General features: G+C 56.3%; 1 protein-coding gene and 4 non-coding genes across 6 annotated transcripts; all 5 read right to left on the reverse strand.

The window, feature by feature from the left end:
• Nucleotides 1–12,735: 12,735 nt before the first annotated feature.
• RPL3 (ribosomal protein L3) lies at nucleotides 12,736–19,486 on the reverse strand. Of its 2 annotated transcripts, none has more exons than XM_069489783.1 (10): nucleotides 19,443–19,486; nucleotides 18,175–18,367; nucleotides 17,214–17,382; nucleotides 16,580–16,598; nucleotides 15,376–15,532; nucleotides 14,669–14,829; nucleotides 14,023–14,124; nucleotides 13,544–13,639; nucleotides 13,082–13,201; nucleotides 12,736–12,836 (listed from the first exon to the last, which is right to left on the reverse strand). In XM_069489783.1, exons 1-10 carry the CDS (start codon nucleotides 19,443–19,445, stop codon nucleotides 12,792–12,794), a joined length of 1,065 nt encoding a protein of 354 aa, XP_069345884.1. In that variant the 5' UTR covers nucleotides 19,446–19,486; the 3' UTR covers nucleotides 12,736–12,791. The 2 variants fall into 2 exon arrangements, with proteins under 2 accessions (XP_069345884.1, XP_069345883.1); XM_069489782.1 differs by having other exon boundaries at nucleotides 15,376–15,562; nucleotides 16,463–16,598.
• Nucleotides 13,754–13,845, reverse strand: LOC138397791 (small nucleolar RNA U83B). Its single transcript, XR_011235898.1, has one exon. It is a non-coding gene; the product is annotated as a small nucleolar RNA U83B (small nucleolar RNA).
• Nucleotides 15,235–15,326, reverse strand: LOC138397790 (small nucleolar RNA U83B). Its single transcript, XR_011235897.1, has one exon. It is a non-coding gene; the product is annotated as a small nucleolar RNA U83B (small nucleolar RNA).
• Nucleotides 16,599–16,652, reverse strand: LOC138397798 (small nucleolar RNA U82P). The gene has a single exon (XR_011235903.1). It is a non-coding gene; the product is annotated as a small nucleolar RNA U82P (small nucleolar RNA).
• Nucleotides 18,885–18,948, reverse strand: LOC138397764 (small nucleolar RNA SNORD43). Its single transcript, XR_011235873.1, has one exon. It is a non-coding gene; the product is annotated as a small nucleolar RNA SNORD43 (small nucleolar RNA).
• Nucleotides 19,487–21,830: the final 2,344 nt, after the last annotated feature.

Raw genomic sequence — 21,830 nt, forward strand, 5'->3', positions numbered from 1 at the left:
CCCACCTTAGGTCACTGTCTCCCAGCCAGTGACATCATTAGCAAACTGGACTGCTCTGGGCAGCACAGCTAGACGACCAGGCAAGCTGAGGTGGGGGCCAAGTGGGCGCCTGGACATACATCCCTAGCCCTGGCGCCAACCCCTGTCAGTGACCAAAGGCCCCTGGAAGATCACTGGCACATGCCTTGGAAAGGCCCCACTGGAGGGGGAAGGCAGCCCAGCACCTCTGGACCAAGTGCTTCCTTTTACAGACAGGTAAACTGAGGCCCACATCCCAAGGTTACATAGCAAGTGAGGGGCAGATGCAGGATGGGACCCAGCCCTCCTGTCTCCAAGTGTGTTCCCTGGGACTCTTGCCCAGCTGGGGCTACTCTGCCCTGCACCCTGTCGGGTCAGGGTGGTATTAGAGGCATGAAGGTAGGAGAAAGCAGGTGCTGCCCTCAGATCAGAGACCTGAGGCTACATGCATGGTCCATGTCCCCAGGAACTCAGTCTGGAGGAGGGGGTGGGGAGCACGACTCAGAATCCTCCTCCCCTGGGTGCTCCTCCGCAGCCTTGTCTCTGCACCGCATGTGCAGGAGCTGGCTGCCTCAGCCAGTGCCAAATTTCATGAATTTTGCAAGCTGGCTTTTATTTATTTATTTATTTGTATTTTTATTTTTGAGAGACAGGGTCTCACTCTGTCACCCAGGCTGGAGTGCAGTGGCAGGATCACAGCTCACTGTAGCCTCAAACTCCAGGGCTCAAGTGATCCTCCTGCCTCAGCCTCCTGAGTAGCTGGGACTACAGGCATGGGCCACAGATGCCTGGCTACTTTTTTCTATTTTTAGTAGAGATGGGGTCTCGCTCTTGCTCAGGCTGGTCTCGAACTCCTGAGCTCAAGCGATCCTCCTGCTTCAGCCTCCCAGAGTGCTAGGATTACAGGCGTGAGCCACTGCGCCCGGCCAACACAGCCATTATTAAATGTCAAAATACTTAAACTCACAATTAAATTAATACTCAAAACTCATCACTTCCTCATTATTTTGCCACATTTCACTACTACCTGTCTCGTGAGGCTATTTACACCTGCGGTATCTGTGCGGTGGAAATGCTACAGGATGATCCTGCTCCTCTCCCCCTGACTCCCCAGTCAGGGACTTCATGTTGGTAGCTTGAAATAGACCATGGTAGGTCTATTTACACCACCGAAATTGGCAAATGCAGCAAGTCAGGGATCCTGCTCCCACAGAGAGCCAGTTGTTAAACATTAACCAGCACCCCTGCCCGTGTCCTGTCCACCTGCAAACTCCCCTCTAGAACGTCTCCAGAACCTGCCTGCTCTAGCACGTCCAGTCCCAGCCTCCACCCTTTCTCACCTGGACTGTGGCAGCTGCTCCTGGCTCACCCCCCGCCCCTGCTCCCCAGGGTCCTTTCTCCACCAGCAGCCAGAAAGGCCTTTCTAGCCCTAAAAGATGAATGACATCGAACAGTAAAGCAAAGATGCCGCCCTGGCTTCAAGGTGCTTCAGCATCTGCCCCTCCCACCTCCAGCTGCAGGGTCTCCGGGCTGATTTGTCCTCCAGGCCAGTGCCAGCCTCTCCCCTTCTCCCTGGCCTCCGTCTAATGCCTCCTTGAAGGCGGCTCCGCCAAGAGACCGATCTCGCCGCAGAAGCAGGCCCAGCCGGGCGCTCGCTGCCCCAGCACCCATGGGACTTGGGTCTTTGCACACACCTCCCTCTGTGCATATCTCCCAGATCGGTCTGTCCTCACCCAAGAATGTAACCCCCATGTGGTGTGGGCAGGGCTTCTCTCTGTCCCACTCAGGGCTGCGTCCCCAGCACCTCGTGCAGTGCCTAGTACATAGTAGGCGCTCACTAAGTACTTGTTGACCTAGTGAATGAATCCATAGAAGGTCACAGAAGGAATCCAAAACTGTTATCATTCGTGCCCATGTAAGGGCTGAAATGATGCCGTTGAAGACAAGGGATGGGGGACAACAGCCAGAGTCCACCCCCTTCCTCCCCCCCAGCCCACCCCAGCCTGCCCTGCCAGGCAACACGCCCCCCCACTACCCAGTCCTGACTTCCAGCATGTGCTCTGTCCTTCCCACAGCAACCCCTTCCCCCGGGGCTTGTGGGGAGCGAGCGGGAGGAATTCCTGGCCCCGAGTCAGAGGAGGTGCCCTGGCAGGCGGGAAGCAGCACGCACACGCCAGGGACCGCTCTGAATTCCAGCTCCCACGGCCGCTGGGAGCCCGCCAACAGGGCCTGGGGAGGGGCAGGGGCCCTCCCCACAAGAGCCAGGGCACAGGGCAGCCTGGGGCAGGGTGAAGCCAGCCCCAGGGCGAGACAGTCAGGGTGGGAGGGGCTGTGTGTCCACCCCCAGCACCCAGGTGGGAAGGCTGAGGCCTCCCTCCGTCAAGCTCTGAGCTCCTGGCAAAGCAGGTCTGTGACCAGAGACCAAACATCCATGGAACAAGAGCAGTCTGAGGGGCTGATCGATACAAGAAACATAGGAAGAGCCCTGGACTGGCCTTGGGGAGTCCTGGACTGTCTCTGCCTCAGTGGGACAGGGAACCCCTCACCCCTGGGATGTCCCTGGACTCCCCGCTTGTTCACTGGGGGACGGCCCAAGGTGGGCCCAGCATGGTCAGCCACTATGAGTTCAGTGGGCAACAGGAGGGTCACAGAGGAGGAAGCAGGTGGCAGAGCTGTGGGAGGCTCTCAACTGGGCCTCTTCTGGGTTCCCCTCCTGTCCCTGTCCCTGTCCCCTCCCGTTCCTGGGTCCGGGCCAGGGGCGATGGGCTCAGGCAGCGGCCCCTGCCCAGCTGTCAGCACCGGAGCTGCTGCCAACGCCCACTCCAGTGCACCTGGCCTGCCCCTGCGCCACCCGCCACCAGGCCACCACCCCTTCCCCAGCTCCGCCCCCGGGCCACCCCCCAGCAGCCCCATCCTGTTCCAGAATGACAGACAACCGGATCCAGGCCTCCAGAACCACAGTGCCTTTTAGCTAGAAAATTCTAGAGCCACACATTCTTACAACCAGAAAATCCTAGGAACATCAAATATTGGAATATTTTCCATTATAGTCCCAAGAACTCTTAGAACTGATTGATTTCAGGAACGCAGCATCTTGCAAGCAGAGATCAGACCATGGAAACTGGCACCCAGGAAATTTTAGGAGCAGGACCTCTTAGAACCAGAAAATTCCCAAATAACGATCCCATTGTCCCAGAGGACAGGAGCCCCATGTTCTTTCTACCGCCCGGGCTGGGGGACATTCACAAGGCCCCTGCCTTGGGGCCTAACTCTGAGCCTGCACCTAAGACAGGGCAGGGGGCAAGGGGGAGGGGAAGAGAGGGGGCGCCCCTGGGCACACGGCAGGCGCCGAGGGCCTCTCCTCCAGGCCTGGAGGCTCCCTTCACCTTGGCCCAGAGAGCAGTAGAAGAGCAAGAATCGGTTGATGCCACAGGGTTTGGGTGGCGGGTGTGTGGTCACTGGGGGTGGCAGGATCTTTCTCCTTCCTGGCGGGAGCTTGGAATTTTCTCCTGGCAGGAAAGGCCCACCCTCCCAGCATGGAAAACAATCCTTGGCATCTGGCCCCTGAGGCGTGCAAAGCCCTTGACAATCAAGCATTATTATCCTCCCTGCCCCCCCACCAGCCCAGTGCAGAAGGGAAACCAAGGCAGGCTCTCGGTCTACATTAGGAATCTGGATCAGCCCCTGTTGGATTCCAGTCATCCCGACCCCTGAATGCGGAATGGGAGAGCCGGAGAGACACAGGGGCGGGTCAGGCCAGCCCCTGGCAGGGCAGGTGGGAGCTGAGACCAGAGAGGGTAGTGGTTTGTCCAAAGTTACCCAGCACAAGGCAAGGTCTCTTATCACCTCCACTAAGGCTCCTTTCCAGGGCCCCTCTTCCAGGAAGCCCTCACAGATCACCCTCCCCCGGACTCCTTTGCACCCTGGCCTTTCCCACTTCTCTGAGCAGCATGTTCTAACTGCTCTGGCCTTGTTTTCTAAGTGTTTTGTGCAAAAGTGTCTCATTTGCCAGCCTATGCTATGATGGTATCTCCCCATCAACTTGGAACCAAACAGGAGCCCTGGGCTGAGGCCTCCAAGCCCCTGCTCAAACACCTCCCATGGCTCCCAGCTGCCGAGGACAAAGTCCAGCACAGCCTGGCACTCAGGTGAGGTGGGCCTTGTAGCTGCACTCCAGCCGCATCCCTTGGTCCCACTGGACATGGGCCTCCTGGAGTTTCTCAAACGCAAAGCCCCCATCACCCCCCCCCACCGCAGGCTTTGCCCTCCCTGCCCCATCCCTGCAGCCCCCCTTCCCTCCTCCCTCTCCACTAGCCCCCAGAGACCACCTTCCTGGGAGGAATCCATGCCTGGGCGGGGCCTCCCCTGGAGCCGTGGGCCTGTCCTGCTCGCCCCCTGTCTATTGCTGCTGCCCTGCCCACTTCTCTGCCTCCGCCGGCGCCCACGCCCTGAGGCAGGCTGGGGTCTCACTGGGCTGGATCTCAGACTCATACCAGCTGTGAATATTAGCTGAGGGCAACTGCTGGTCTCAGCCCCCCACACGCCTTCATTCATCAAATCCTGGCAGCAAGGACAGGAAGTGGCCTCTTGTCCCCATTTTTCAGATCGTGAGATGGAGGCGCAGTGTGGTTGAACCTCTTCCACACGATCACACAGTTAGTAGGTGTTGGAGCTGGGCATGGGCCCCTGAAAGGCTGACTCCAGAGTTCACATGTCACCCTGTGTGTCACGCTGCCCAGGGCAGGAACGGACAGGAGCACCGAGACCCCCAGCGTGGGGCCTCTCGGGGCATCCAATCCCAGAACCAGAACCGCTGCGCCAGGGACCACCGAGCTCAACCCCCCAAGGCCCTGAGGGGTCCCTCATTCCAGAATCCACCTCCCCCCACAACACACACACACACACACGGGTACACACAGACACACGCAGTCACATGCACCCACACACACAGACATGCACAGATACACGCGGTCACACACAGACACAGACACATGCCCATGGCCCCTGGGACCGGCTGCAGGAAGCACTCAGCTGTCCAAGCCTTTTTCACTTCAGCTTTTCCTAAATTTGCTCTGAGGAAGTTGCTGCCGCCTTGAAGTCCTCCCCTCTTTCTCACGTGCTCCAGACCACATCCCTTCCCACCCACCGCTTCTCGGGAAGCCTGGAGAACAGTGACCAAAATAAAGGGCCCTGCCCTGGCAGGAATGGGGAAGACACACACGAACATGACAAACATGCATTCTGCCAGTGGCGGCGGGTGACAGTGCCCAGTGACAGAGAAAGGCGGAGCAGCGCAGGGGCAGGAGCGCTGGGGTAGCAGATTGCAGCTGAGAAGGCGGCAGCTTTGCACATTCCAGGGAAGAGCATTCCAGGAAGAAGGGAGAGCCAGTGCAAAGGCCCTGAGGCAGGAGCCAGCCTGCCATATTAGAGCACGCAGCAGAGGCCGGCGTAGCCGTGGCTGAGCACAGGGAGATGAGGTCAGGGAGGGGTGCGGCCTGGGCCACTGTGGTGACCTGGGTTTTCTTTTTTTTTTTTATCTTTTTTTTTTTTTTTGAGACAGAGTCTCACTCTGTTGCCCAGGCTAGAGTGAGTGCCGTGGCGTCAGCCTAGCTCACAGCAACCTCAAACTCCTGGGCTTAAGCGATCCTACTGCCTCAGCCTCCCGAGTAGCTGGGACTACAGGCATGCGCCACCATGCCCGGCTAATTTTTTTTGTATATATATATATTTTAGTTGTCCATATAATTTCTTTCTATTTTTAGTAGAGACGGGGTCTCACTCTTGCTCAGGCTGGTCTCGAACTCCTGACCTCGAGCGATCCACCCGCCTCGGCCTCCCAGAGTGCTAGGATTACAGGCGTGAGCCACCGCGCCCGGCCGTGACCTGGGTTTTCACTCTGTGCCCAGCAGGGCTGTGGAGGGCTGGGGGCAGAGGCAGGATGCAGGTGAACTATGATTTTAACAGGATCACTCGGGCTGCTAGGCTCCTCGCTGAGCACCTGTGCTGCAGGTGAGGAAACTGAGGCCCGGACAGGCCTCACCATGAGTTCTCAGGGAAGGTGGGGGACAGGCCATCCCAGCGCCCAGCCCAGTCACTGTCCACTATGCCAGGCGGCCAGTGCGCATTGGATTTACCTTTCGCATGTTTTAAGTGGATTACAAAATATTTCACACATACCAAAGGAAATGTGATCTCACGTGTCACAGCGTCTCTTTGCGGCTTGCCCCTTTTGCTCAGCCCTGGGAGGCCCCTCCCTGGGAGGCACGTGCGCCCCAGCCCCTTGGTCTGTGCTGCTGGGTGGAGCTCCCCGGGCCGAGGAGACCACACTTTCCGTCGTGGCCTCCCGGGTCAGGGGGCTTTTGGATGGTTTCCAGGCTTGTGCTATTGATCTGGTGTTTAAAGACCAAAGCAAAGCCTGCCGGCTCCTGACCTCAGAGCTCCGCGTCAAACCCTCTCACCGGGCAGGGTTTCGTAGGGACGGCCGGTAGGCACTTCATTCTGCCCGCTGTCTTGGTCCCTTCCTCCTCCTTCGCTGAGCACCTGCTGTGTGCCAGGCCCCACTGGGGCCACCAAGGTCACTCTGAGACAGCACAGCTTACCAAGTGGGAGCTGGGCAGGCCTAAGGTGGGGGCAGCAGCTTTGCAGGCCCCGTCTGTCGCTGCCAAATCATCTCATTCCCCAAAGAAGCTAGAAATCTGAATTCCACGTGACAGCTCCCGATTTTTAAATGTTGGCTCCATTTAATTTTATGTTGCAACTCTGAGGGCCAAACAAAACAGCTGCGGGCTGGTTCTGGCCCTGGAAAAAGCCCTGGGCTGTGAGGTGCCAGAACAGAGCCTTTCGCTAGCTGTGTGCCCTGGGCGAGTCAGCTTCCCTCTCTGAGCCCCGGTGTGGCTGTCTGTGGAATGGAAGTTGCCTAAAAAGTAACGTCACCCCCTCCTGGGCCTGCCCAGACATTCAGCAAGCATTTACTGATGGGGGGCCGTGGGCCGGACCCTGAAAGAGTGGGCAAGGAGCACGCGTCGAGGAACAGCTCGGTGCCACATACAGTCGCTCATGTACTCCTCACGACATCCCTGAAAGCGGTGTCCCGCCGCTGGGAAGACGCTGAGCCAGAAGTCAGCCCCAGCCGGCTCTTCCCCACGCACCACACCGGGATGGCAGCGGGGACACCCAGGCACAGTCAGGGGGCAGGACGCCCCTTGCGGTCCCGCAGGGCTGAGCGGGCAGACAGGGGCTGAGATGGGAAGAGCCAGCGATGCCTGATGCATAGTAGGTGCTCAATAAGCAGTGCGGACACACTGTGCGGGTCCATTTACACACATATTTTCTGCCACCCCTGAGACAGCAAGACCAACCCCTCCTCCCCCTCCTCCTCCTCAGCCCACTCAACATGAAGATGACGAGGATGAAGACGGTTATGATGGGTGGAGGTGGCCTCGCAGATGGGTGGGGACGGCGCGGGGTCTTAGTGGGCCTCCGTGTTGCCAGGCCAGTGTGTTTCTAGGCACTGGCCGGGGGTGGAATGGTGCGACGTGTCAACGTCAAGGTGTGCTCATGGGCACTGGTGTGTGGACGGGCTGGTGCCCCGCTGTGCTTGGGCTCCCCATCTATCAATGGGGGGTGACAGTAATGCTCCCGCCTTCTGTTGAGGGAGTGTCTGCGATGAGGCTCCCAGTGCCTGCAGCGTTGGGTCTTCAGCAATGGCAGCGTCATGGTGACCATTGCAGGGGTCCCTACATCACGCCCCAGGCTGAATGGCCGGGCTCTGGGGACTGGCCGGGAGGCAGGCTGCAGACTTCAGGGCAGAGGCCTGCGGAGGGGCCCCTGGGGACGAGGTGGTGGCCAGTGAGGATGGGGAAGTTGGCGGGCGGCTATCTTTAGCACCTTCCCGCACAGCCGTTTTCCTCCGTGGCGAAGCAGGGTCTGGCGGGGAGAGAGCGGGGAGGGGCCGCTTCTCCAGCCACATGTGCCCAGTGCCCTGCAGGCCGGCTGGGGGCCCGGCCGAGGAGGGGGCCTGGCTGCGGTGCCTGGCTCCTCTGCGCCCACCTGTCCGCTAGCAGCCTCAGGGAAGCGTGCCCGCCGCCCAGGCCATAAAGAAATCGGGGCCACTGTGGGCACCCGTGAGCTGAGGGACGAAGGAACGTCAGGTGCTGTGGCGGCTGCAGAAACGGTGTCCTTCCCCTTCCTCACCCAGAGCCTTCTCTGCCCTGCTCAGCACTTGGTGTGTGGAGCCTGGACGTGAGTCCCTGCTTCACTCTCCCGAGTCTGGCCCGAGGGGCTGCACTTAACCTCCCTGGGGTCAATTTCCTCCCTGTGCTAACACCAGGGCCATTAGGATCATCCAGTGAGACGGAGACTGTCCCCAAGGTGCTGGCTGAACACATTCTAGGCGTGTGTGGACTGTGGCCTCAGAAAAGCCTCCGAACCCATCATTTTCCCTATCTGTGAAATGGGAACGGTGGTTGTAAGGATCAAGTAACGTAACTTGAAAGAGTCTAGCACAAGGCTTGGCATACAGTAGGTGCTCCACAAATGAGCACCCCACTCCTCCCTTGAGCCAAAATACGCTTTTGAGTCCCTAGAGTGAGGGCGAAGAGATGCCTGGGCTGAAATCCCAGCCCCCCAGGTACATACTATGTGCCCCTGGGCAAGTTACTTATCTTCTCTCGGCCTCGGTTTCTTATCTGTAAAATGGCGCAATTATAGAACCTGCCTCAAGGAGTGATCCTGAAGATTCTGGGTTTATATACACAAAGTATCAGTGCCTGACACAGAGCAAGATACTCGTGATCACCACCACCTGCGGCTGGGCGCTGCCTCAAAGCAAATGTGAGCGCTGGTTATCGTGGGCCAGGGGCTGGCGAGGGGCTCTGGAAGCTTCCTGGATGTTCCCTTCCTCCCTCACTCCGACCCTTATCCACAGTTGTACTTGCTGTGGTTTTAGTTACCTGCAGTGAACTACAGTCCAAAAATATTACGTGGAAAACTCCAGAAATAATGCATCAGTTTTAGCGTGACGAAACCTCGCGCCGCCGCGCCTCATCCCTTGTTACAGCATCTCCACATGTGGACGCTGTCGCCTGTCAGTCACTTCACAGCCTCCCGCTGATCAGATTGGAAAACAGGATACATAGGGTTCAGTACTATCTGCGGTTGCAGGCATCCACTGGGGGTCTCGGAAGGTGTCCCCGCAGATGGGAGGGGCTACTGTACTTTCCACCTCCCATGAGGTGGGGGTAAGGCCCCCTCCTCTCAGCGGTCCAGCCTGGGCTCCGAGCCTGCTCCTGCACGGGGAGGCGACGCCGTTTGGGCTCCCGGGTGTCGGCCAGGAGGCTGACGCAGGGAGGGCCGTGGTGCGGAGAGGCGGGCAGGCCTCAAGAGCCAGGCTGAGCGCAGCACTGCATGGAGAGCAGGGTGGGCTGAGGACGGAGGGGAGGAGGGTGAGCTGCCGGCAGCGCGGGCTGGGCGCTCAGGGCAGGGGGACACAGGGCCGAGCGGCACAGCCCCCACCAGCATGGCTATCGACGGGGATCTGGGGCTGAGAACAGTTAGAGGTGAGCTCACGCGGTGGCAGCCAGCCACCACCAACCCCCCTTGGCCATCCCCAGGTGAGCTAGGCGAAGTCACTGGCTCTGTCGTGCCTTTTAAGGCGATGGTGGCTCCCACCACCACCTCCCTGTTCCCACTTGCTCAGAAATTCCCAGCAGGTATTTTTTTTGTCAGGAGGAATGGAATGAGACTCCTTGTTCTGTCACCGCAAGATTCCGGCGAGGCCTGTCTGGGGGTTCTGGTGAGAGCAAAGCGTGACAGGAAGCACATGCCAACAGGCACCTGGAGATGTGCCCTCAGTGACATGCACGGGCACGGGCAGAGACAGAGACCAGCTGTCCCACCCACCACAGGCCCTTGGAAATGCCGGGGACCCCTGCAGGCCCCCGCTCCAGGACACCCAGGCACATACACAAACACGGGCGAGGCCCAGAGACGCAGGGACCCACAGTAAGCACTTATTGAGCACCTACTATGAGCCGGGCTCTGTACTAGGGAAGGGCAGGGTCCAGCAGGCAGCAAGGCAGGCACAGCCCCCCTCCCTCGGTAGCTCCATCTAAGCCTAGAGCCTCCTTCCTACCCCAGGGCCTTTGTACCTGCTGCCGCCCTGCTTGGCTGTTCTCCCCAGAGAGCTTGGTGGGCTGGATCCTTGACACCCTCAGGTCTTGCAGAAGCCTCCCTCCATCCCCTCCCCCTCATCACTGTATCCCAGTGGCCTGTTTTATGTCCTCCCAGCAGTTAGCACCTCAAGACAATAGTCTTGTTCCTCTGCTATCTGTCCCCCCAGCTGGAATGAGGCTCCTGGAGAGAAGGGCCTTTGCGTTCTCAACTGCTGCCCAGCACCTGCACCGCGCTGGTGTGTCCAGAGCAGCTGACCCCACACCTGGGTGGCCGCCTCCCCATGCTGCCCACGAAGCCAATTGCCCACCCCAACAGCTCCAGCTGTCTCGTGCACCTCCTAGGAACCGCTTCTCATTTGCCTTCACAACCACCGCATCTCCACTTCCTTCAAAGGCTCACGTCCCTTCTGGGTTGGGGTCTGCCTCCAGGGTGGGCCCAGAAATCAGGCCAAGATTTGATGGAGGCTGAGGCTGGGTACTATGCTGGGATGCGCCCAAGGTCACCCCACTGACCATGGGCAGAGCAGAGACAAGGAAGCTGGGGCGTGGGAGTGGCCAACAGCAAGGGATCAGCCCGTCAAGCAAGCCTGCCCAATAAGGTATTTCTGTGCACTGATGACACACGTGGACAGGTGTGGCCGTGGTGCCTGCCTCCACTTGCAGCCTGCACGTGCAGGTGGCCCTGGATGCCTGTGTGTGGACACGCCTGGAGCCCACATCCCCAGTCATCCTGGCCATGCCCACACCTGGGCAGAGCCCTGGACAGGTGCAGGGCCTTTCCTGCCTGGGCTGGGCAGGTAATGGGGCTCCAGACCCAGACCCAGCCTAAGCGAGGGGTACAGGCTAAGGGGCCAAGGACAGCTCAAGGCCCGTTTCAGGACTTGACCTGGGAGAATTGATGAGGCTCTCAAAGGCACCAACCAGGGAACCACATGCCTGGCCCTGCCACTAAGTACGGTACCTGACAGCCTTGGGCCTTGGGCCTTGGGCCAGCAGGTCCCGACCCCCTCCACCTGTGCATGACTCTCAGGACTGTGTGGAACATCCAGAGATGCTGCTGAGGAAGGGGACTTGGGCCCTCCTACAGGGCTGGCCCAGCCAGGTGCTGCTCTCACCCCCTGGTGGCTCCAGTCTGAAGTGCAGCTCCAGCCGCCCAGGCGCGGGCCTAGGAGCCAGGGAGGTGAGGCGCTGTGCAAGAGGGGGCTCTGCAGGAGCCTGGAGTGGGCCTTGGGGGGCCTCCTCCCCGCTGCCAAGCTCAGAAGGGGGTGGAGAAATGCTAAGCGGACACATGGAGGAGGTTCCCATTGTACACTCCCCTAGCTCTTGATGACCTTGGACATTCAAAAACCTCACCTTGCTCATGCCACCATGCTCACAGGGAAGCAGCTTGGGACAAGCCATCTCCCCAGTTGGCAATCTGGCATAGCACCATACACTGAGCCTGCAGACGTACCCTGTACTGAGGATTGTCCCCAGCTATCACCACCCCATAGGGATGGGCAAGCTGAGACATGCGGGTGAACCCAGGTGACTCCTGGATGTGCCAGTCACTGTGTAGGCAGGGGGCAGTCAGCTATTCCAGCTGTGGGCTCTGCCCACACCTAGCTCAGTGGGGCTGAGGCAGAACACAGCACACAGCTACAGCAGCACAAGGTCGGAAGACACCTGCTAGGCCTCCGGGTAGGGCCCATAGAATAGCTTAAACAAAGCCCCCTGGGGTTTCCAAGGCCACCTGGCTTCAGGGTAGACCAGAGGGGCCAGATCAGAGGCATTCACCAAGCAGCCTCTCACCCGGACGGATATGGTGAGCCTGAGCACAGCAGGGCCTGTCACAGCCCCAGAGCCAAGCATCCCCAGTGGGGAGTGGGGACTCTGCCAGCCCAAGCCTCAGAAGGAAGACCCCAGCCCAGAATGGACACAGCCCCTTCAAGGGTATGGGCTACTACTAGGTTTCCAGCTGGCTGAGCCTGGGCAAGCTGCGGGCCCACGTGCCCACCTGCACGATGAAGCTAGGTGGACAAACGGAGCTAAAGCCTTTCTCAAAGGCAGGACTGCAGGTGCTGCGCAGGACTTCTGCATGGCATCGCCCTCACCCAGACCTCGGCTACAAGTTACAAAAGAACCTAAACAAGTCTTTACGGGAAGCCACTCCTGCATGGATCATACAAGCTCAATTAACTTTTCTGTACATGCAGCAGACCCAGGGTCTGTCATGCCACGCCAATCACCCCCGCCAAAGGCACCAGGGAACATCCAGTCCTCCTTGTCTTCCCCTCCACAGCTCTGGCATCATCCAAGCTGTGCAAACAGAACTGACTTCAGCGGCTCTGCCTCGCCCAGGTGACAAACATTTACACAAAGCCCCAGGCTGGCTTTCAACAACTCAGGGGCAGACCCAGGCTTAGCTTGTTACCTCCCTGCAGGCAGCTGGGAGGTCAAAGGGCAGACCAAGTACAGCTAAGGAAAGGAAAGCAGCATGAGGCCCCTCAGACTACCACCTGCCTCCCATCATGGCTGCTTCCCCGAACAAAGTCAGAGGCAGATGTCACTGGAAAACAACTTTTATTGAGATCCCACCAGCTGTATAATCTGTTCCTGACATTAAGCTCCTTCTTCCTTGGCAATTCGGTCCTTCTTAAGTGGTCCCTGTGGGGAGAGATGCAGTGGGTAAGGTCAGAGGTAGCCGAAGGCAGGTGGATGGCACAGATACCGACACTCCAGACGTGACCAAGATTCTGGGTCAGTAAGGCACAAAATTCTTTCGTAGGACCCAAGAGGCAGCCTAGCTGCTTCCTTCTGCACCAACACCACACAGGGGGGCGGAGCACCCAAAGCAGGCTGATGCGGGCCACCCCAACCCCAGTGTGAGGGAGCAAGCAGGGGGTGCTCACCATGAACGCCTTCTTTTCCTCCATAGTCTGGAAGCGGCCATGGCCAAACTTGGAGGTGGTGTCAATGAACTTAAGGTCAATTTTCTCCAGAGCCCGGCGTTTGGTCTGCACCAACAAGGACTGTGGGCCAAAGAGGGGCAGTTATGATTATGAAGAGTGTCTGGGAAGTCACAGAACAACTGAATCTCCTGAAGCCAAGAGCCCTCCATTCCCCTCAACTATTGCCATCTCCTGGCCCAACTCTGCCCCACCAGGCGGATGAGGACACATGTGAACAAAGCAAACAGCCCCCCAAGGCCAGGCTGGGATTTCCTCATCCTGGAACTTCAAAGCTGGCATTACAGCAGTACTCACACCCACCCCCTGAACTTTCCTACACCAGAGTGTCCCTGGCCTTGTGATCCTCCCGCCACAGGATCCCAGAGGGCCACCCTCAACCGACCAGGAAGGGCACGGCCTCACCTTGCGGAGGGTGAGCACTCGCTTCTTGGTTCCCACCACACAACCTTTCAGCATCACAAAGTCATTGGTCACTTCACCGTAGTGGACAAAACCACCCTGAAATAAAACAAGGCCATGGGGTCAGCACAGACCAAGCAAGACAAACAGTGAATCATTCTATAGAAATGACTCCTCCAAGCTCAGGTCACCCCAGCTGCCCCTGACCACAGGGCTGTTCTCAGAAGGAAGGCAACAGGAATGGTTCCGCAGTCTGACTCGGGCGCTGTGCCCAGCGCACATTCCAGGCCTCATCACCGAACAGCTGTGCCTACGACCCCACTTCTCACTAGCCACCCCATCCATGACTCACATTACACCACGCCATGTACAAGGCACATACACAGCTGGGTGCTGTGCCAGTAACATCAGTCCCCTCAAACCCACAAGAGGCCTGGGGTGGCTTCATGAGGGGCAAATTCTCCAGACCCAGCATCACTCACCAGGGGGTTGATGCTCTTGTCAGACAGGTCGTAATCGGTAGAGGCATTGTTCTTGATCAGTTTGCCATCCTTGATAAGGTAGCCCTGGCCGATCTTATAGATCTGAACAAGGAGAAATTCGTAAGCTGAAATAAGTTGGAAAGGTGAAAAGGGGGCAGGGCTAGTCCCCTTGTCAAGGTAGATTGGAGGCAGGATGAAAAGACAATTAGGGACAAAAAAAACCCCACATGCCAGTGGGCTGGCCTGCAAAGCACTGTGGGAAAGTAGCTGTGACCTCAGTCCTTCCAAGGGGTAACCCAGACTCAGACAAAAAAGGCAGGGCCCGTGGTGTGTAAGGTGGATGAGCCCAAACTAAAGATCCTGCTGAACAAGGCAGCAGATGGATGGAAAACTCAAAAGCCTCCCTGGAGGCAGAACCAAAGAACAGACTCTCACCCACAGCCACGCCAACGGCCAGCTCCACCAAGACGCCTTTAAGGGTGGCACTTTACAAATCACCCTGACACCCAACAACCACAACAGACCCATGAGATATGGATAGCTGAAGTCCATGATGCTCAGAAGCTGTACAGTCAACGAAGCCACGACAGGGACAGCAACCCCAAGGCCCAACTCCTCTCCCAGGGAACCACCCTAAGAACCTCACCTTCTTGTTGATCTCTGTGCGGTGATGGTAGCCTTTCTGCCCAGCCCGTGCCACAGAGAAAGCCACTCGGGCAGGATGCCATGCACCGATACAGGCAACCTTGCGCAGCCCTCGGTGGGTCTTGCGGGGCAGTTTCTTGGTATGCCAACGACTGGTAACCCCTGGAAAGGACATATGCCATCACTGCACCTCCGGGCCGGGCACTTACCCCACTTGCCCTTTCCTGCTGTGAATGCCAACTTGAATTCTGTAAATAATCACTACCCAGCCGCTGGGTAATCTGAGGGGCAGACGAGATTATTTAATCTGCACTACCCCCGTATGTCCTCTTCTATTTCCTGTCAAGTTGGACACCTGCCTAGATACACACGTAAATCCAGAGTCCTAAGTTCTAAATGCAGGCCTAAGGATAGGCCCTGGGGCGCTGTGACCCTGAACTGGTTTGTAAACACATGCCATTTAAAGCTATCTGTTACGTCCAAGTTCCCCCACCGGAAGCTCCCCTCTGCGTTTCCCAGTGGGTGTGCAGCCCCTGCTGCCTCACCTCTGCCACGTCCAACCACAGGGCTGTTCTCAGAAGGAAGGCAACAGGAATGGCTCCTCAGTCTGACTCGGGCGCTGTGCCCAGCGCACATTCCAGGCCTCATCACTGAACAGCTGGGCTGAGATTATAGCATAGCAGCAACTTGAGCTGCTATGAAGCTCACCTTTGTAGCCTTTGCCCTTGGTCACCCCGATGACATCGATCATCTCATCCTGCCCAAACACTTGGTTCACGGGGACCTGCTGCTCCAGCCTTTCCCGGGCCCAGTCCAGTTTCTCGGCCACGGTGCCTCCGTTCACCTGGATCTCCATCAGGTGGGCCTTCTTCTGGCGTAAAGGAAGCAGGCGCATCTAGGAGGACAGACACAGCTTAGCTCCAAGCTTCAAGTGCTCCTCCGGTGGCAGAGGCACTGAGGCTGGGGCTTGCAGTGTGACATCAAAGATGTGACAACAGGAAGGCTTAACTCAAACAAGTTACTCTGAACCACACACAACAAAAAAGCACCTTTGTTTTTGCCAGAGCCAGCAATTCAACTTTGGATTCTGGTGCCTGAATCACAGTCGGGATGAGCCAATGGGGCCCACAGCAAGACAGGCAACAAGCAGATCCCGGCACCCACCAGCCCAGTGTTCTATCTCTACCCCGGCCATTTCCTGTAGGAGTAGTGCTAGCTTTCCTCTAGCCGCCTGTGCTTGCTCTAGTAACAAGCCTGCTTTCAGGGGGAACACAGAAGTTGAGAGCACAAGCTTGAAGGATTAAATGAGGAAACGCACTTAGGCACAAAGCTTTCATTTAAAGGGTAGCCCAGCAATGTCCTCCAAGACACTCAATGACAGAAACGTACTATTATCTGTGCTAATATATAGTGGTCCCTAGCCACATGGGGCTGTACAGAGAGCTCATGAAACAGCCAGAGGCACCATCATCACCAGGCCAACAAGGGGCTCAAACAGCAAGTCAGGTTTGAAGGAGAGCATCCAGCCAACATTTCACAACTACTTTCAGTTTGGCGTTTCACAGTGTTTATCAGGAGTCACCAGTTGGCTTAACCAGTTGAATATTCCCCAAATAGGGTATGGTTTCCCCTGCTAAGAGCCAGGAAGGACACAGTGCCCTCTGCTGGCAAGCAAGAGGCCTACTCCCAAAGGTGAGAGTACTGGACCCTTATATTCAAAACCTCACATGGTATGTCACCTCCAAAGAGAAGTGGCAAGCAGTTACCCCACCCTTGGCAGCATGGCCGTGCTTACCTGGGTGTGGGCAATGATGCGAATGACTTGGCAGTACTTCTTCATGCTGCTGAAGTCCTTCTCCAGCTGCTTCTTGCCATCCTCATCCTGCCATTTCTTGCAGTACTTGGTGAAGGCCTTCTTCTTAGATTTATGCCTTCAGGAGCAGAGCAGAGTTGGGGAGGGGCCGGGTGCAGGCCTTCATCACCCCTCAGGAGGGGTGAGCGGAAGGCACAATGGCACCGCGTGGGGATGGGGCTCATTGCCGGCTTCTAAGGAGCCTTTTCCACCGGCAAGCGGAGCCTAGATGGAGCTCATCGGGCAGAGCCGAGAGGAGCTGAGCAGAGGTCCACAAGGTTAATTTTAAGTCACAAATGTTCAAAACACACAAATTCTCACTCCAGGGGTGCTAGAAGGCAACTTTCTCTACCTTGGGGGAGGCACCATCCTCACAGTGAAGGAGGTAATGGGAAATTCAGGCTGGGGCCTTATGCCCTTGCCATCCTTTCTGGGGTTGAATTATCCTGCTCATCTTCCCCAGTTTCTAGCTGGACTCAGCAAACAAGGGAATTACTGGATCCTCAGCCAACACCCAGTCTGGACACAAAATTAAGGTGTCGGCTCCCAGCTCAGAAACCCAATGGCCGGTGGTCAAGGTCTGTCTCCAGATAGTTTTATGCCCAAGAGGCAACTAAACCTGAGAAGTGAGCAGCTCCTCCCCTGCTATAGTAACTGAGACACCCTAGGGACCGCAAGCCTGCTCCTCCCTTACCAGTTCTTGTAGAAGCGCCTTTTGCACTCATCGCTGATATGCTCAGCAAAGATGGTCTTAAAAGTCCGGAGGCCTCGAGGAGTTTCCACATAGCCCACTATGCCTACGACCACCATGGGTGGTGTCTCCACAATGGTCACAGCCTCCACAACTTCCTTCTTGTTCACCTCTGGGAAGGGGAAAAGCAGGTAGTCAGACTTCAGTGGGCTGACAGGAGACCCCAATTTAGGCCAGTTTGAGGGCAACCTGCTTCAGATGACAGGGAAATTTACAAAGTGAGGCCCACACCAGCAGTCTGAACCCCCAGGGCTGTCCTTACTACATACTTCTCACTCTCCCTGCATCCACACCTGTTAACTTAAACCAAAAATACCACGACCCTTGCTCTGTATAGCCCGTGCTTGAGAGAGAAGAGAAAAAAAATCAAGACCTAGTCAGCCAAACACCAGTCTGGCTTCAGTTCTCTTCCTTCTATCAAATGTCTAGAGGCAGACAAATTTGTTATTTATCTTAACAGTACAGAGTCCAACGTATAACAGGGTGTAGTAACAAGCTCTGAACTCGGCCTGGAATAGAAAATGCTACCCAGTGTTAGTATCTACCAGGGCTCAGTGACAAGTGCCGTGTTCTTAGTGATTTTTTTCCCAGTTTTAACTTCAACAAAACCCATGTGAGTATTATTCAAGCTTTAAGTGACATTCACATGAATGCGGCACTTTCTACCCCAGCCTCTAATCACCCAAGTTAGCACACTTCTCTATGCTGTGGCTCCTGGAAAATTTACTCACATCATGCCCCTGGCTTCAAAATACTCCTCTGCCTAAAAAAAGCAGTGCCAGCTATCTGTAATCTGTCGATTAGTCCTAAAGATCAACATTCTCAATCAGAAGGATTCTGATAACCCACTTTTCCCCACCCTCAACTCCTATCCCCCAACTTGGAGGATGCAGCCTGTACGTACTGGATCCTGGCCTATCGACTTCCCGAACGATGTGGGTCATGCCAGCCTTGTATCCCAGGAAGGCTGTGAGGTGGACAGGCTTGGACGGATCATCCTTGGGGAAGCTCTTCACCTTCCCACGATGCCTGCTGCTGCGCTTCCGAGGCAAGAAGCCCAAAGACCCGTGTCTGGGAGCTGAGAACTTCCTATGAGACTGAGAAAAAATGACCAGTATTAGCACCCCAAACCCTCCAGTTCAGTTCCCAGCTGCCTAGCTCTAAACAGTCTCAGCAATGCTGAATCCTAACAAGACGTAAACCCCGCAAAGCTGGTAGTAGGATTATATGCCAAGTTCACTTTTCCCAGAATCACACACGTCCTAAAGACTGTGTTAAAACTCAACAAAATTTAAGCTGAAGCTTTATTTCACCTCATCTCAATTTTTTAAAAAATTAGCCATTTATACTTTTCTCTAGCATCAGATAAAAGCATACTAAACAATAGCATTAAAAACCGCGTTAACTGTCATCACATCAAGGAAAGAAATTAAAAAAAAAATTTTTTTAAACCGCATAGCAATTTGCTTTATTAACAATCATCTGTAGTCTGACCACCAACAGCACTTCTGGATGGGGCAAACGGTTGGGTAGCAAGAAATTGTACTACAGACTCTTCCAGCTCCGAGACAGGAGCTAGACCGATACACGTAGGCCGCTAGAACTCGACAGAACCAAATCAGAACATGACAATCAGCACAGCATCTCTGTCCGCCCGTCAGTAAGTTCATCACCTGTGGTTTCTGCGAATTCCAGAAGCCTTTCGAGTTGCACCAACCATCCCAGATTCCAGAAGGGATCCTCAACCCTCGTCCTAAGTCTTCCCTCCCGCAAGTTTCTTCAGCTCTCAATTTGGTTAAGAATAGTGCCTAGAGCTCCGCTCAAGGTCCTTCCGGCCCCGCACACCGCTCATGGGATCTTATCTCGATTGAGGCTAAAATAGGTGAGGTTGTTACCCAGAAAAGACCCGGGAACTTAAAAGTGTCGGGCCTACAGGCCTGCTCCCACACCAGGGCCTCTCCGGCCGACCTGCACGCCCAGGGCCAATCCTCCACACGCCTTTATTCGCAAGCCTCGCGAGTTTCCAGAAAAGAGACCTGACTGCGGCCCCCGCTGTGTCTCCTATGCTCCTAGAGCAGATCTCTGCCACTGGCGAAGCCGGGATGGCGGCGATGCGCCGCGGATTCAGCCACGCCAACGCTGGGGACGAGAAAGAAGCTCCATGATACGTACCATCTCGCCGCCAAATCACGCCGCTAGAGGCCGGCCGGCTCCGGGTGCTCACTATATAATACCAAGTCTGGCTCCACCCCTTCCGGCGTACGAGCGCGCGCCCGCGGCGGACGCCGGGTCGGGGGTCACGCCCCTGGCGCGATTTCCGCGCACGCTCTTCCTCGCTTAGAGTTCGTTCCGAGCCGAACGTCAGCTTCGGAGACACGAATTAGAGACTCTACGGCGCGTGGTTGGGTTCAAACTTAGTGAAAAGCCGCGGATGTGCTGGTTAAGTGTTTGGAGTGCAACAAATCTACGGCGTTCGTTAGCAGCCAAATTTAATAATGATGAAGAAAAATGGCTGCGTCGCTTCTTCTTGTGTGACATGCCGTCACCTCTGGAATTGGAAAGACTGAGACCCCAGTTTCTTGGCTCTCGACCTGGTTTTTCCAACTTGCCTCTTGATTTCGGGTACCCCTCCCTCAAGCCGTTTCTCGGCCATTGCTCTCAGTATCCAGCTGCAGGGGCCCGCGCTTGATTCAGAGAGTCTCCGAGTTGCCAAGGTGCGTCCCCACTCTGCCAAACGGTCTCACAACCCGGGGTCGTGAATTTTTTCTTTTTTAATTTCAGGGTTGCAGACAAGGGATTGATTATGACCTGTATTGTCCCCTTTTTACAGAGAACACTAAGCTTCTGGCCAAGATGTTACTTACTTAACAAAAACCATATAATTAATGAAGGACAGAGCTCAAGTTTATCTGACTCTAGGTTGGGTTTTCACGACACAGACTTGGGGTTCAATAACCCCCTCATTGGACAAGGAGCTTTGGAGTCATGAGCAAAAAGAAATTCTTACTGAAAACCTGCTGTGTGCCACGTACTGCACCAGGCCGCAGGAACACAGAGGGGAACAAGATGGCCACTCTCAGAGACCAAATAAGACTAAACAGAGGTGGCTCAAGCCTGTAATCCTAGCACTCTGGGAAGCTGAGGTGGCAGGATCGCTTGAGTTCAGGAGTGCTTTGTCCAAAGGGTCAGTCAATAAGAGGTTGTGGCATGAGCACAGCCCCAGGTCCCTGGGGTGGGAGCCAGGACACACAGCCCTTGAGTCATGAAGGCCCCCTGCCATGCTCTTCCATCACCAGCTGTCAGGGGATGCCCCGAAGAATGGGAACTGGCTGGGCAGGGGTGTCTGGCAGCTCCTGCTCCTGTTCTTGTGTGGCCTTGTGGCCTGGCCTGCTGAATGGCCATGGGCCCCTGCTGGGGCCGCAGGCAGAGATGGCAAATATGGCCTCCCATTGCCTGTCCAGGCTGGGCCTCTGCATCCTGTGGTGCAGCAGCCTGCTGGTAGATGGGGGCTCACCCTCATCCTGGCCCGGAGACTGTACATGGGGCCTTGTCCAATGAGCCTTGTGGCAGCCACTGACCATTTTGTGGGTCTGGAGCCTACAGCTGTTAATTACCCTGATGCATGGAACCCGCTGCTGCCTCCTGTAGGTCCTGCAACACCTGTGGTGGGAGGTCAGCCTGGCCCAGTTCTCCATGGCCCAGTGGGCTCATCGTAGCCTAGACAACTTCTGCCATGAAAACAGCCAAGCTTTGGAGCAGCTGCTGGGGGCTGTGCTGCAGCATGTAGCTGTGTCCCTGCTGGCCCGCTGCCTGGACAGCCTGTGAGTGGCCCAGGCCATGTGGGGCAGTGGACTGCAGCCCCTAGGGTGGGCCAGGTTGTGCTGGGCAGCCTCTAACGATCTGGATGCAGTCACCACCATCCTCCCAGCAACCACTGCACCTTTCAGCCTGCACTTCCCCGGGCCTCTCCTGGCCACCCTGACTAGGTTCTTGCCAGCTTCCATCAGGCTGTGCCTAGTGGTTGAGGACAAGGATGCCAGCAAGGGAGAAGGAGGCCATGGCTGTGGGGTCACCAACATACCCCTTAGCACCAGGTTCCAGACAAGTGACATGACCTTGAGGTCTTCATCCAAGCAGGCCCTCAAACAGCAGGTCAAGGTGACCTGTGTTCTCAACATTCTTCTGTATATCTCTGCTGCCATGTCTCTCTTGCAGATTTTAAAGTGCTCAACTGTGGGCTGGCCTCCAGTATGTCCCCTGCCTAGCCTTGTCAGCGAGAGATTGACTGGTGACAGATCTGTCCATTTAGGCCTTTACTGGGCCAGGAGGCAAGGTGGGTGGTTCCCAGTACGTATGGCACATGTACACCAGGGGCTGAGCTCTGTCACTACTATGTGTCCTTGGGGAGCTTCCTTCACCCTTTGCAGCCTCACTTCCTTTTTCTATAGAATATAGATAATAGGACTCCAGGGAGAACAGATATATAAAAATGTGCCATTTGTAAACTATCGAGTGCTTGACCCTCTCTAATTGCCCTAAGAAAGAGTGCACAAGATCTCC

Source organism: Eulemur rufifrons, chromosome 16, assembly GCF_041146395.1.
Source record: "Eulemur rufifrons isolate Redbay chromosome 16, OSU_ERuf_1, whole genome shotgun sequence".
Taxonomy (NCBI): domain Eukaryota; kingdom Metazoa; phylum Chordata; class Mammalia; order Primates; family Lemuridae; genus Eulemur; species Eulemur rufifrons.

Excerpts from the sequence above, each read along its gene's own strand:
- RPL3 (XM_069489782.1), bottom strand. Across the intron at positions 17,383-18,174 it reads AGTCGATAGGCCAGGATCCA|AGGTGAACAAGAAGGAAGTT; the intron begins GTACGTACAGGC and ends TCCCCTTCCCAG. Across the intron at positions 13,640-14,022 it reads ACAAGAGCATCAACCCCCTG|GGTGGTTTTGTCCACTACGG; the intron begins GTGAGTGATGCT and ends GTTTTATTTCAG.